We start from the raw sequence: 12,530 nt of genomic DNA, 5'->3' as shown, positions 1-12,530 counted from the left end.
ATATGACGACGGAAACAGTATTGACTCCCATATATAGTGATTTAGTAATAAAGACAAGACAGCAGGCATATGAAATAACTAAATAAAACTTTAATTATTCTAGTTTCAAATGTACATGAATTGCACGGCCACAATTGTATAGTTTTTAACATGGACAAGTTTCTCTGTACAGTATTGTTCTGTTCTTATATTGCCCTAAAACAACGTTCAGCCAATACTTTAAACATACTTACAAAAATCTTTTCTACAAGGATTATAAAACGTACAACATAGTGTGTATTCCTTTATAGCTTTGTATATCTTTTTATCTTTATATTGTTTATTTCACACAGCTACTGTTTCACATTGACTGCTGAAAAACAGATTTTTTTACTTGGAAATTTTCTAAACTGAACAGAAGCCGGATAAAGACACATCAAATGAAAACAACCGCAATGACAGCAAAATCTTTTTCATTCAATACTGTTCTATTTTTTGGACTTGTGAAGTGTAGATGGATATAATGATTCTGCAAGGCATCCGACCTCATTAAAAACAGACCGAATGGAGTTACAGCCTTATCTGTGGGGAAACATAAAAATGTAATATTCGTTCCTTTTGTGCAACCACACATTATTCCCAAATTCGGTTTAATAGTTGATCAAATGAATTTGAAAGGATGTTGGATTGAGTACATGCAAAACTATTAGGCCATAAATAAGGGCACTGCATGTGCACATTTGTTTGTACAGTATATAACTTTTGGCTACATGTAATTTTGGCCACAATTACGAATGAAAATGATAAAAAAATGAAAAATTGGGCTATATTTTAAGAGTACTTTACTGGCTTAACTAGCACCTCAAATTTGCTACTGGTTTATGGAGTGAAGTAAACCTAAAGTGGACACAAAGGAGGACTTCAGTCGGGGAAAAAGTGCATACTCCTCAGAATCTTTTCAGAAACAGTTTGTGCTTGTACATCCTGCAGACATCTCATGCTATACTGGTGCCATCTGACACCACATTTCAGATATAAATCAGATACAAAAATGTAACAATTTCACCTTGGGGTGGCTTTGAATAATCTTAAATTATATATTTAAATTATATAGCCTAATACTCGCCCACAGAGGTCTCCTTAAAAATATCAGAATAAAAATAAAATTTCTATCTTACACGTCCCATCTTACATATCTGTATATCTTTTCAAACAAAAATATGACATTGCATGTATCTCTCTTTCATATAGACAAACAAAAATAAAAACTTCTGGGTAAAATTGCAGCTACTCGCTGAACCTTGGTGCTGAGCATAATAAATGCAAAGCTCTCATGTTTAGTAAAATTATACAAAAATATTCAAAGTGTGCAGCAAAATGGACTGATGAGGCAATGCATACACATACCAAAAAAAGGTACAAATGACTTAAAGAACGCTTTAAAAAAATGTGATGCAAAGTGAAACCAACAAGCTTTACGGGTGGAAATCCACTATAAAACTGTCTCCCAAACATTGTAGGATAGGATAAAAACATGAAAAAAACAAGCAGATCTACTCTATTGTTCACTTAAAACATCCAGTCTGCATTATCAGAGCATTTTGTGCTAATTCGAGGTCTTGGCATAATTTAAATGGACCCGGATTGACATAGTATATACCTGTACATTACAGAGTGTAATATTTGCCATTAAAAATCTTTGTCTAGGTGAAAAAAGCAAACAACTGAGGTAAAACGTTCTCAAACGAATAAAAACTTGTAGATGGAGAACCTAAAATATATTCTTTGTAAAATCTATGTACATTATAATCTTTCACAGACGTTCAACTTTTTTTAAGGCTTCTCATGATGGAGATACAAAGTGCACTATGTAGGGACAAACTGGTAAAAACAAAAAACAGGAAGTGACCTAATAATATAGCATGTAGAAGAGAGTTGCTCGTTCTTTAGTTTCAGCTGTTTCCAAAGGTTTCCAGGAAAGAGACGGTTATAAATAAATATAACACACAAAATCTATGGTTTTCAGAGGTTGTACAGAGAACACCTATTCTGTAGCAAGTGAAATAACTTGAAAGGGAAACTGCAGGCTAGAAGGTCCTAGTATCAACCTTTATTTTACAGTTAGCTGCTGTGATTCCGAAATGAATGTTAAGTGGTGCGTCCTAAATTGAAGTACTTGAACAGTAGTATCATCTGCCGGTGTCTCAAGTGAACTCCACGGTGCAAACAGTCAGTTTACCAGATCAAAGATGTTCAGCATCCTTTCACGAGTAAAGTCTCACCTGCATTGCTTCCCTTTCAGTATTCACGTACAAAATATCGACACACTTGCCCATATCCTCTAACTTCATTCCTTTATCTCTCTCTTTATCTGTGGATTACTGTACGCTGTATTCAGCAGTTGGAGCTGTTGCTCCGAAACTCTCCGTTCTCGGTGATCTGCAGCTTGGTGGGGTTGGTGGGAGAGATTCCATTGCGCGTCTGCATGCTGTAGCGCTCCTTCAGCTGTGACAGGGCACTCATTAGCCTCGCATTAGCCGCATCCAGTGATGCTATCCGTTTTTCCTGCAGAGAGAGAGAGATAGAGAGAGAAAGAGCTTAGAAATGTTGGCCTTAGACAAATACCATTTCAATATCAGCATTCTAAATCTCAAAGATTGCAAAGATTTGTTATTATTATTAAAGGGACACTTCACCCCAAAATATAAAATCTGTCATAATTTACTACCCTCGAGTTGTTCCAAATCTGTATAAAGAATGTTTGTAACCAAACAGGTGTTGGACCCCATTGACTACCATAGTAGGAAAATTACAATGGTAGTCAAAAGTGCCCCAGAACTGTTCGCTTTCCTACATTCTTCAAAATATCTTCTGTGTTCAAAGCAATGTTTCCTACTATGGTAGTCAGTGGTGGCCAAGAACTGTTTGGTTACAAAAATTCTTCCAAATATCTTTCTCTGTGTTTATCAGAACAAAGACATTTATACAGATTTGGCACAATTTGAAGGTAAGTTAATAAAGACATCATTTTAACTGTTTTTGATTTTTTTTACTTGGTGAAATTGTACATCATTAATACAAACAGAAGTTAGTGTTTGATTACAAATAATAACATGATCTCGTCTTGTGCCTGCGACCAAATCCCATCAATGATGTTATTCCCAGCAACGCTCATTTTTAATTTAATAGCGTTTTTATCTCCTTCATGAAAGGTAAAGAAACTGTAGTTACCTTGGAAACCAAGATGTAAACAGCAGTTACTAAAAAACTATGTTGGTCTAAGGGGCGATTCACATTTCGCGTCTTTTGCACGCGCATATTCGTTATTTTAAACGTAGACGCGCAACAAGCTCACTCAAATAGGCAGATGCGCATGCGGTGCGACGCTCCCGTTTTTCTAGGCGCGTCGACGCTGCATCGAGATACAAATATTTCAACTTATCAGAATGCCGCACGCGCACCGCAGGTCATGTGACAAGAACCAAGCAGCCAATATAGAAAAGTGACAAGTGAAGATGGAGACACAGATGATCACAGCGCAAATAAATCTTGTAGCAGAGTTATTGCAAGGTATTTTCAGTGCATTTAATCCATATATCCTTTGTTTATATCTCTTCGTCTCAACGGCTATCATGGCACATGGTTGCTTAGCGACGCCAGGAGAGCGCAAACTCCTAGGCGCTTTGGAAAAAAGGAGAAAGCAGTGCGGCTTTAGACGCGAAATGTGAATCGCCCCTAAGCCACATATGACAGTAAATACAAACAACAGCTCAGACGAGAACCCCACAGAGTTGAATTCACTGTTGCACAGCTATGTCTCAATTACTATGTATGTGAATCCTGAATTCACACTGTGTTGTCAAGCAAAGTATTATAAAATCTATTTTGTTGCTCAGGGAATAAATATTAGCAAGGAATTGCCATTAGAGCTGGTCTGGCTGGTGTAAGTTTAATCACAAAAACAGATTTCCACAGTTTTGTTTTGTAGAACACTGATAATTAAACCAGCAACCCACATAATCAAATCCCCAAATTGAATGAATGCTATTCTTTTGTGGCTCTATAACACAAGAAAAGCACAAGAATGGATTTTCTTTTGAAGTAAGAAACAGCTTTCACAGTGGAACATTGAATATTAATAATGAATAATGATGCTAGTTTGAAAGCTAATCTCACATTTTCTTAATAAAGCATTCGTTTCATAAATAATACAGGAGGAGCTCTATATGATATTGTTAAAATGCTGCAATGTGCATTAAGTTTATTATTGAAATAAAAAACAGCATTACCCACATGATAAACATATGGCTTATGTATGAATATAATATAAAAAAAGATGTCTAATACCATAACATGCAACATGCTCTGAACACATGAAGATAAAATATAACACTTGTTTTATTCATTGAAAGGATAACCACTTCAAATCTGAAGATTTCACCTGTTCATATGATATATACAGTAAACACACTTGTACCTGAGCATCGATGATCTTCTGTTTGGAGTCAACCACTGCCTGCATGTCAGCATGATCTTTCTTCAGCTCTTCCTCCACAGACATCAACCTGCATCAACACAAGGTCAACACATACTCAATCCACCCTGTTATATCCTCCTGATCTGGCTTTGATCTAGTGCTCGAGGCCATAAATAAATGCATCATAACATCAGTTTTGGAGGAAAACAGCTTTCAGTAAATTCTGCCTTGAGGAAAGCCAAGTCTTGAAGAGATCGCTATTGCCACTGATACACTAGTAGCTGAGGGCAGATGTACACTCTTATTTATGAACTGCGTGTGGCATTTCAGTGCAAGAAATCGCACTTATCCACTATCCAAAATGTATTTTTATCAGGTTTTTATGCGAGTTTCTATGTAAATTAGGCACTGGACTATATATATATATATATATATACAGTATATATATACAGTATGTCATGTAGTGATGCAGTACAGTCAAAAAAAATCTAATCACAGCAGTTTGCTGAATCCTCCATGACCAGACATTCAGATTCTACACGCAAGATTGGAAACTGCAGCGTGGAAATTGTGGGTGTATTTCCACCGTTACCTGATTGGCATAAGTCCTTTAGTGAACCAGCCGTTAAAACAACCTAAAAGACGCATGCAATAAACAGCATTTGCAGCGCAAGCTCAGTAATACATGACATTTATTTACATTTAAATTCTTTCTGTCCTGCTTCTTTATTTTATCTTCCAAGTTATTCAGTTACAGGTCCAGTCCATGAAATTTAGTGACATCTAGTGGTGAGGTTGCGAATTGCAACCAATGGCTCACTCCCCCCTCCCTTTCCAAGCACTACGGTGGCTGACACAGGACTAAGATGTCGTCACGTTTTCTCTTCTTTGCCGAAGGAGATAAAGTATTAACGAAACATGCTGTAGAGCAGTTTGTCCCTTTGGGGCTTTTGTAGAAACAAAGGGAACCCGCGGTGTATGTAGATAGAAATAGCTCATTCTGAGGTAATAAAAACATAACGCTTCTTAATGTCTGGTCTTTATACACCTTAATACACAGTTACGTATATGATATTGCACTTCTGTCAATAGATCCTCCAAAAAAATCAGACACCCATTCCTTTACAACCATAACTTTCCCACCTGCTGATGATGCTCTTCATCTGCAGGTCTTTGTCGTCCTGTTGCCTCCTCAGTCTCTCCTCAGACTCCTCCAGTCGGGCCTGGTACTCCAGCAGGATCTTCTGAGCCTGGTCCTCCTGGTTCCTTAACCGGGCCTCATATTCCTCCAGCCTCTGAACCGACAACCGCAGTCTGTCCTGCAGCATGCTGATCTCTGTCTGATACTGACACACAGACACAAAGACATTTAAAACGATAATAAACTGTTACATTTATATTGCGCTTGAGTGAAAAAATGAGATATCTCTTTAACCATCACCAATGTGCCGCATGCAGCTGGCTGCCAGCGCGACACAACACACCCATTATAGTCCAATGGAGATGAGACGCTGGGAGATTTATGTACAGTAGCCTACAGGAGGACAATTAGAAAGCCATGACTGATGCCAATAGGCAAATTATTCTCCTTTTTAAAAAACGCACTGGGACACATAATGAGCACAGAGAGTCGTCGCTGCATTGGTTCAATATCTGAGCCAAAGTGTGGTCTCTTATGTGCTATACTGGGGCAATATGAACCCACACAGACCCCCTGAATCAGTGCAGACATGAGCTGCAGGGTGACAGCTAACTAGAAGCATGCCGAGTTATTTTTGTACAGATTATTAAAAGTGAAGTTTGTTAGAGCGCCAATAGTGGCACCAAATGGAACTGCAAACAAGATACCAAACACTCATACCAACCCCACTACAAACTAACCACATTGGCTGAAACTAAAGTTGACATGTCGGACCACCCAAACAAACAGAAAAATGCTGAAAATGTCCTACAAATGGAGGAAGTATCTTAACGTTTCAAAAAAATGCACGCCACCATTGACTACCATAGGTAGTCAAAAGTGTCCCAGAACGGTTTGCTTTCCTAAATTCTTCAAAATATCTTCTTTTGACATTTATAAAGCCAATATTTCCTACTATGGTAGTCAATGGGGTCCCAGAACTGTTTGGTTATAAGCATTCTTCCAAATATCATTCTCTGTGTTCATCAGAACAAAGACATTTTTACAGATCTGGAACAAATCGAGTAAATGAAGACAGGATTTCCATTTTTGACTGAACTGTTCCTTTAAATCTGCATGCAGGAACACCAGACTCAGTCTGAGATGAATGTTAGTGCACTGAGAGAATCCTATCTGGGTTCAATAATAGCATGATTATGATGATTCGCTTCCCCACCCAGATTGTCTTGTATGAGCCTGATTTTCGGCTGCTGTTTATGTGGAGGTGTGTGTGTGTGTGTGGGGGGGGGTTAGTTACCTTCTCAGCTTGTGTGTGCTCATCTCTGCCCAGCTCTGTCTCAGACTCCTGCTCTATATATGGCACATTCATCAACCAGGCAGCCGTACGGTCCAATGCACTGGGGTTCACGGGGGACGGTGCCTGTGGGACACAAACAAACAGGCACTCGCATGAATAAACTGAGGATTAAACAAGATACACATACACACACAAAGTAATATCAGGGGCGCCATACACGCAATAGGCAATATAGACAAACATTTGAAAACGGAAATTATGACGGTATGACGTAAGATTATGTACAGTAAATATGTATGATACTGTATATGAGCATAATGTACATAATAACAAAATCAGCTATGATGCGTGAGCAGAGTGAGGTCAAGGGTGGCCCTTTCTCTCATATGGAATTTAGTGCATACTAAATATTTATCATAAAAAAGTTGTCCTGTTTTCCAGAAGAATACCAAAGAAAATACGAGACTTAATGGATAGTTCACCTAAAATGAAAATTCTGTTATGAATGACTCAACCTTGAGTTATTCCAAACCTGTATAAATGTCTTTGTTTTGTTGAACACAAATAAAGATATTTGGAAGAATGTTAGCAACTGAGATTTCTGGGACACCACTGACTACCATTGACATGGTTGAGTTTCTTTTCCTAACTTCTTCAAAACATCTCATTTCGTGTTCAACAGAACAAATAAATGTGGTACTTAGACTAAATTGACTACTATGGTAGTCAATGGGGTCCCAAAAAATCTCAGAACAAATCAATTTATACAGGTTTGGAACAACTTTAGGGTGAGTAATTCATGACAGAATTTCCATTTTTTGGTAACTATCTACTAATACAATTTAGTAATAATAATCTCTACAGAAAATCTATTCTGAATATCTGAATCTAGAGCGTAAGCGTAGCGTAAACCACTACAGTTAGTTACAACAATTGAAAAATAAAATGGCCAGTGCGGTAAAAACAAAATAAATGTTATGTAAGAAGACTAAAATACTGATGAATAAAGCTTTTTAATACTAAAAGCACACGTAGAGTTTGCATGTTGGTTTTAATTAAAAACATATTTTAATAATTAATGAATGAGTAATATTTTAAATGTATTTTTGTAAATTCTATTCAATGAAATGACATTCTAAAATAATAAATTATTTTCCCTACAGCTTGAAAACTTGAGTCTTAACATTTAAGCATCGATTAATAACTGGCCAAATCTGTTGGCTATATTTTTGTACGCTACCTTTTTTTATGCATTTTATATTATATTATTATTTTATACGTACTTTGTGGTTTAAATATTTTTGTAGTTACTACATTACAGTATGTTCTTCTACAGATATTGATTTTCAAAAATAAACCCACACTCAAAAATTGTAACGAAGTAATTCAGATAGTCCTGGTCTCCCCTCACTTTTTTTTTTTAGGAAATATTCCAGTTCAGTGAGCTGTGTTAGTTTAGTCTGTCAGAAGATTTTGTCTATGTAAAATTAACATTACTCCAAAATGAACTATTCACCAGAATTATAAACAAATGCTTTTCACTGACAGAGAAAGAACTGGAAGGAGAATGCTGATGTAATAAGTGTGTGATGTTGCCACAGCCGATGGGCTGCCTCAGGCTTTTCATCAATCACTTAAAGCAATCAATCAATTCCCAGGAGAGAGAGAGGAATGCATTGTGGATATGGGAAATGCCCTTCCTGTCCGCTTCATTGTCAAACTGGAAAGAAAAATGACTGCCAGAGGCAACAGTCAATAGCTGGGGGTTGATGATTGCTAGCACGTTACGACCACCGATTCTAATTAAAACCAATAACTCAGACCTACCACAAGATACAGTATATTAGCATATTACTACATAACGCACTTTATTTTTATTTATTTTTCACTTTAGGATGTATTTTTATATGCTGGTGAACATGAAACAGCACACACTTGTTTATGCTGGGCACGATGCTTCGTTTCCGGACTGTCGCCCCTGGAGGACGAACTCTGCTGTCGAAGCCGCGCGCCACTTCCGGGCCAATCAGGCGATGATGTCATCATAGTATTATTAGTAGGACGTGGATAGGGGGTGGAGTTTAACAGAGTGGGCGGAGTTCGGCCTCTCGGAGCAGTCTGTGTTGGAGGTGGTGGCTGGTCGATCCGCCGCTGAGGACCTGCGCTGCTCTGTCGTGGTGCCGTCGGCTGGTTACCGTCGTTCAACGATAGCTGTCTCCTGGAGAAATCTCCAGAACGTCTCACGAACTCGTCCCCCATCCCACCCGGCTGGGTGAGGAAGGTATGCTTGGTTCCGCCGAACCCCTCCTCATTGTTGCTATGGGAACTGACGGAGCTGTGACATTCTGACCCAGAATCGCCGCTCGCCGTCCCTCTGGGTGATACGGGCAAACCTGCTGCCATCTGGTACACTGGATTCTGAAAGGACAGAGGGGCCAAAAGCTGTGTGGGCCTGCCGGGGGCCCCTTCTGCTCCTGGGATGGAAGGAGTCTGTCCTGGCCTGTGAAGTGTGGGACCTCCCGTAGTGTGTCCTTGAGGAGTCCGTGCATTCCAAGGAACCATGGTACCCTCACCTAAACCTTCTGAGATGGCGATGGGTTCTAACGCCCTGGCCGCTTCCTGGAGGTCTACCATGGAGAGACTCTTGCCACCGTTGGCCAAGCCCAGTTCGGGTTCATTGGTCTCGGAGTAGCTGGAGCTGCGGGCAGGGGAGCCTTGAAGGCCAGAGGAGCGTGTGAGGAAGAAAAGGTCTTTATTTTCAGGGGTGGGTGAAGGGAGACGTGTGAAGTCCACCGGGCTAGTAAAATAAAGAAACGTGGAAGAGGAAGAGATAGCATTAATGCACACAAGCTAACATAGTATAGTATAGTATAGTATAGTATAGTATAAGAAAACGAGTCAATTTTAAGTTGGATTGTCCCCGTGTCTTTGGTATGCAATGCATTCTGGGATTGTCCCTTACGCAATAATGCAATTATACACGTAGTTGGTTTTATTCAACACATACATTATAAAGCCTTTTTAAGGATAAGACACCTTTCATAACCTCTCATCTTTCTCAAACAAACACAATTCTCGTGCTAGACACTTCCAGACAGGTATAAAGCATCAAGTCAACTCAGCTGAACGGATGCAGAATCGTCTTCCAGCCAGACTGTGTTTATTGTCTGAATAGCAGCGAGAAAAAAACTGCTAATTTATTTCATCATAATCTCAGCCCAGACATCCCTCATCCACCAGTGCACTCTGCTTTCTCCTCTCAGCCCCTCTCACTTGTAAGCCCCCTGTATATATATATATATCCTCCCTATTCCCTGACTGTGTGTGTGTGTGTGTGTGTGTGCGTGTGTGTGTGTGTGCGTGTGTGTGTGTGTGTGTGCGTGTGTGTGTGTGTGTGCGTGTGTGTGTGTGTGCGTGTGTGTGTGTGTGTGTGCGTGTGTGTGTGTGTGTGCGTGTGTGTGTGTGTGCGTGTGTATGTGTGTGAGGCACAATTAAAGGCCTCTCATTCTCTCTGGCTCTCATAAATGTCAGGAGGGAATTAGCAGTGAGCCAGACAGATAAAGATGAGTCTTTCTCTTTAGAGAAGCAGTCTGCTGGATAAAGTGAGGGCGCACACTTAAAAGCAAAGACTCTGGGTGAGAAACGCAGTACTGGCTTTATGGCTGAAAGTCACAGATAAAGTTGAGTACTTTCAGAATATACTTTAATATTTCTATTAATATATTAACTATTAATATCTTTAATATTGTAATGGGTTAGATACGCAGAAGTGTAGCACTTGAAGCTGATTGGATGATTTGTAAGCCTACTTATTCATGATTGGCTGATGCTTATAGCACTGTGGGAACAGTAACCTATACCAAAAGTGAAAATTCTGTCATAATTTACTCACTCTCTTGTCTTTTTAAACCTATATGAAAAAAGTCATACAGATTTGAAATGACAAGAGGGTGAGTAAATGACGACAGAATTTTCATTTTTGGGTGAACTATCACTTTAAGATTTGTTTTTATTACACAAATGTCAATAGGGTAAACGTAACATAATTCTCTGAAATAGTTAATATAAATAATATATATATTAATAGTTTGTATAAATATTTTATTGATCTTATTTTAAAGATGCTCAGCTATTGGAAAACAAGACAACAGTTATAAAGAAAGTCATTGGAAAAGAAAGTTATGGCTTACCCTGGTACGTCAGTGTCAATGGCCATCTTTTGTAATCCAGTGGAGATGCTGCATCCTGGTTCTGGAGGGGATGGAACGCGATCAGGAGGAGCACTCGTCTGTACGTTCTGTGGATTTGTTAACGCTGCATGAACGTCCCTCAGGATTCTGGGTAATGGGCCAAGCTTGGAGGCGGCACTCTGGGAATAAATATAGAAGATCCCATTGAACATTAAACCACATTACCCACTAAAATCCCTTTATATATTTAGGATACCCCGGTAACCCCTGGGCACATAGTCAACAGAATGTGATAAAGTGAACTGAATGATTATGGAAGGAAATAGATTGTCCATCACATAAAAATTAAAAATCTGACCTACAGTAAATGATGCATCATGTAAGTGATGCATATGATGCCATTATGCGATGTAAATTTAGAGATGCCTATGAGACTAAATGTATACACTCTTTCTGCATGCAAGCTGTTCTTGCATTTAATAATGAAAAAGTGTTACATAAAAATTAGATTCACATTTTTAATTCGGTGGTACTTATAAAGACACCGATTTTTTACATTTTCTTTACATGAAATGGGACATGCCTACAGTAGTTTGGTAAAGCAAATTTTGCCTTCCTTTCCGTGTGGAAACAGCTTTATTTAGTTTTTGAGAGAAACAGGGTTAGAGGATTGTTTCTTTGAAAAATATGTGTACATAAAGATATAAATAAACACATGGTGAACTCATCTCACGAGGTTTGAAAAACATTGAAAGCAGCAAACTGGAGGATTATAAAAGACTAAATATTGCAGCCCGGGGGCAATTTCTCACATCCGTCCACCTACTCAAAAATCGCAAGCAGAAAATTGGAGCATTACTTTAGAACCTTCATACTGTGGCATCAACTGCCTTGTCACGACGCTGTCCTAAACTGACTCAAAATATGATCAGGTTCTGTGGAGGTTCCTTATAGAACCAAGATCCTTTTAGGACACTCTTCAAAAGTTTAGGGCCATTAATGCATTCTTTGTTTTAATATAATATTTTTGTGTATTTGAGAACAAAAGTAAACCCATCAAAAAACATGCACTATCACAAATGGTACTAAAAAAAATGAAGTAAAACAAAATAACTTGTAAGCGTACTACATTTTAGCATCTTTAGAACTGCCACCACTTAGCAAAAAAGGGCCATTTTGTGCTTTTACTGGTCAGGACAAAGTGTAGAGAGGAAAGGAAATAACAGCGTGGAGTGATGGGTTTAGGATGAGCAAAACACCTTGAGACGCGAATCGAACTCACCACCTGGGAATTGGTTCCAAACCCCCAAAACATGTTTGAACTATTTTTTATTGGAAAAAATTGTATGTTGGAACATTTATTTCTTCTCCACATTACTAATTTCATTCAGACATATGCCTTTATTAGTTAGTTTATCATTCGTTTATTAGTGTTGTTTCTCTAAG

General features: G+C 38.6%; 1 protein-coding gene across 7 annotated transcripts in view; it reads right to left on the bottom strand.

Annotated features, from left to right (window-relative positions):
- Window positions 1-68: 68 nt before the first annotated feature.
- dab2ipb (DAB2 interacting protein b) overlaps window positions 69-12,530 on the bottom strand; it is a 147,680-nt gene continuing 135,218 nt past the window's right edge. For all 7 annotated transcript variants that reach the window (XM_057349228.1, XM_057349243.1, XM_057349262.1 and 4 more), the window contains 6 exons: window positions 11,085-11,263; window positions 8,830-9,691; window positions 6,895-7,017; window positions 5,600-5,802; window positions 4,457-4,544; window positions 69-2,544 (listed from right to left, as the gene is read on the bottom strand). In XM_057349228.1, coding sequence (XP_057205211.1) covers window positions 2,374-2,544; window positions 4,457-4,544; window positions 5,600-5,802; window positions 6,895-7,017; window positions 8,830-9,691; window positions 11,085-11,263 — 1,626 coding nt within the window. In that variant the 3' untranslated portion in view covers window positions 69-2,373. The remainder of the gene's footprint in view (window positions 2,545-4,456; window positions 4,545-5,599; window positions 5,803-6,894; window positions 7,018-8,829; window positions 9,692-11,084; window positions 11,264-12,530) is intronic.

The sequence above is a fragment of the Triplophysa rosa genome, linkage group LG2 (assembly GCF_024868665.1).
Source record: "Triplophysa rosa linkage group LG2, Trosa_1v2, whole genome shotgun sequence".
Lineage (NCBI taxonomy): Eukaryota > Metazoa > Chordata > Actinopteri > Cypriniformes > Nemacheilidae > Triplophysa > Triplophysa rosa.
This window is presented reverse-complemented; position numbering and strand designations above follow the sequence as displayed.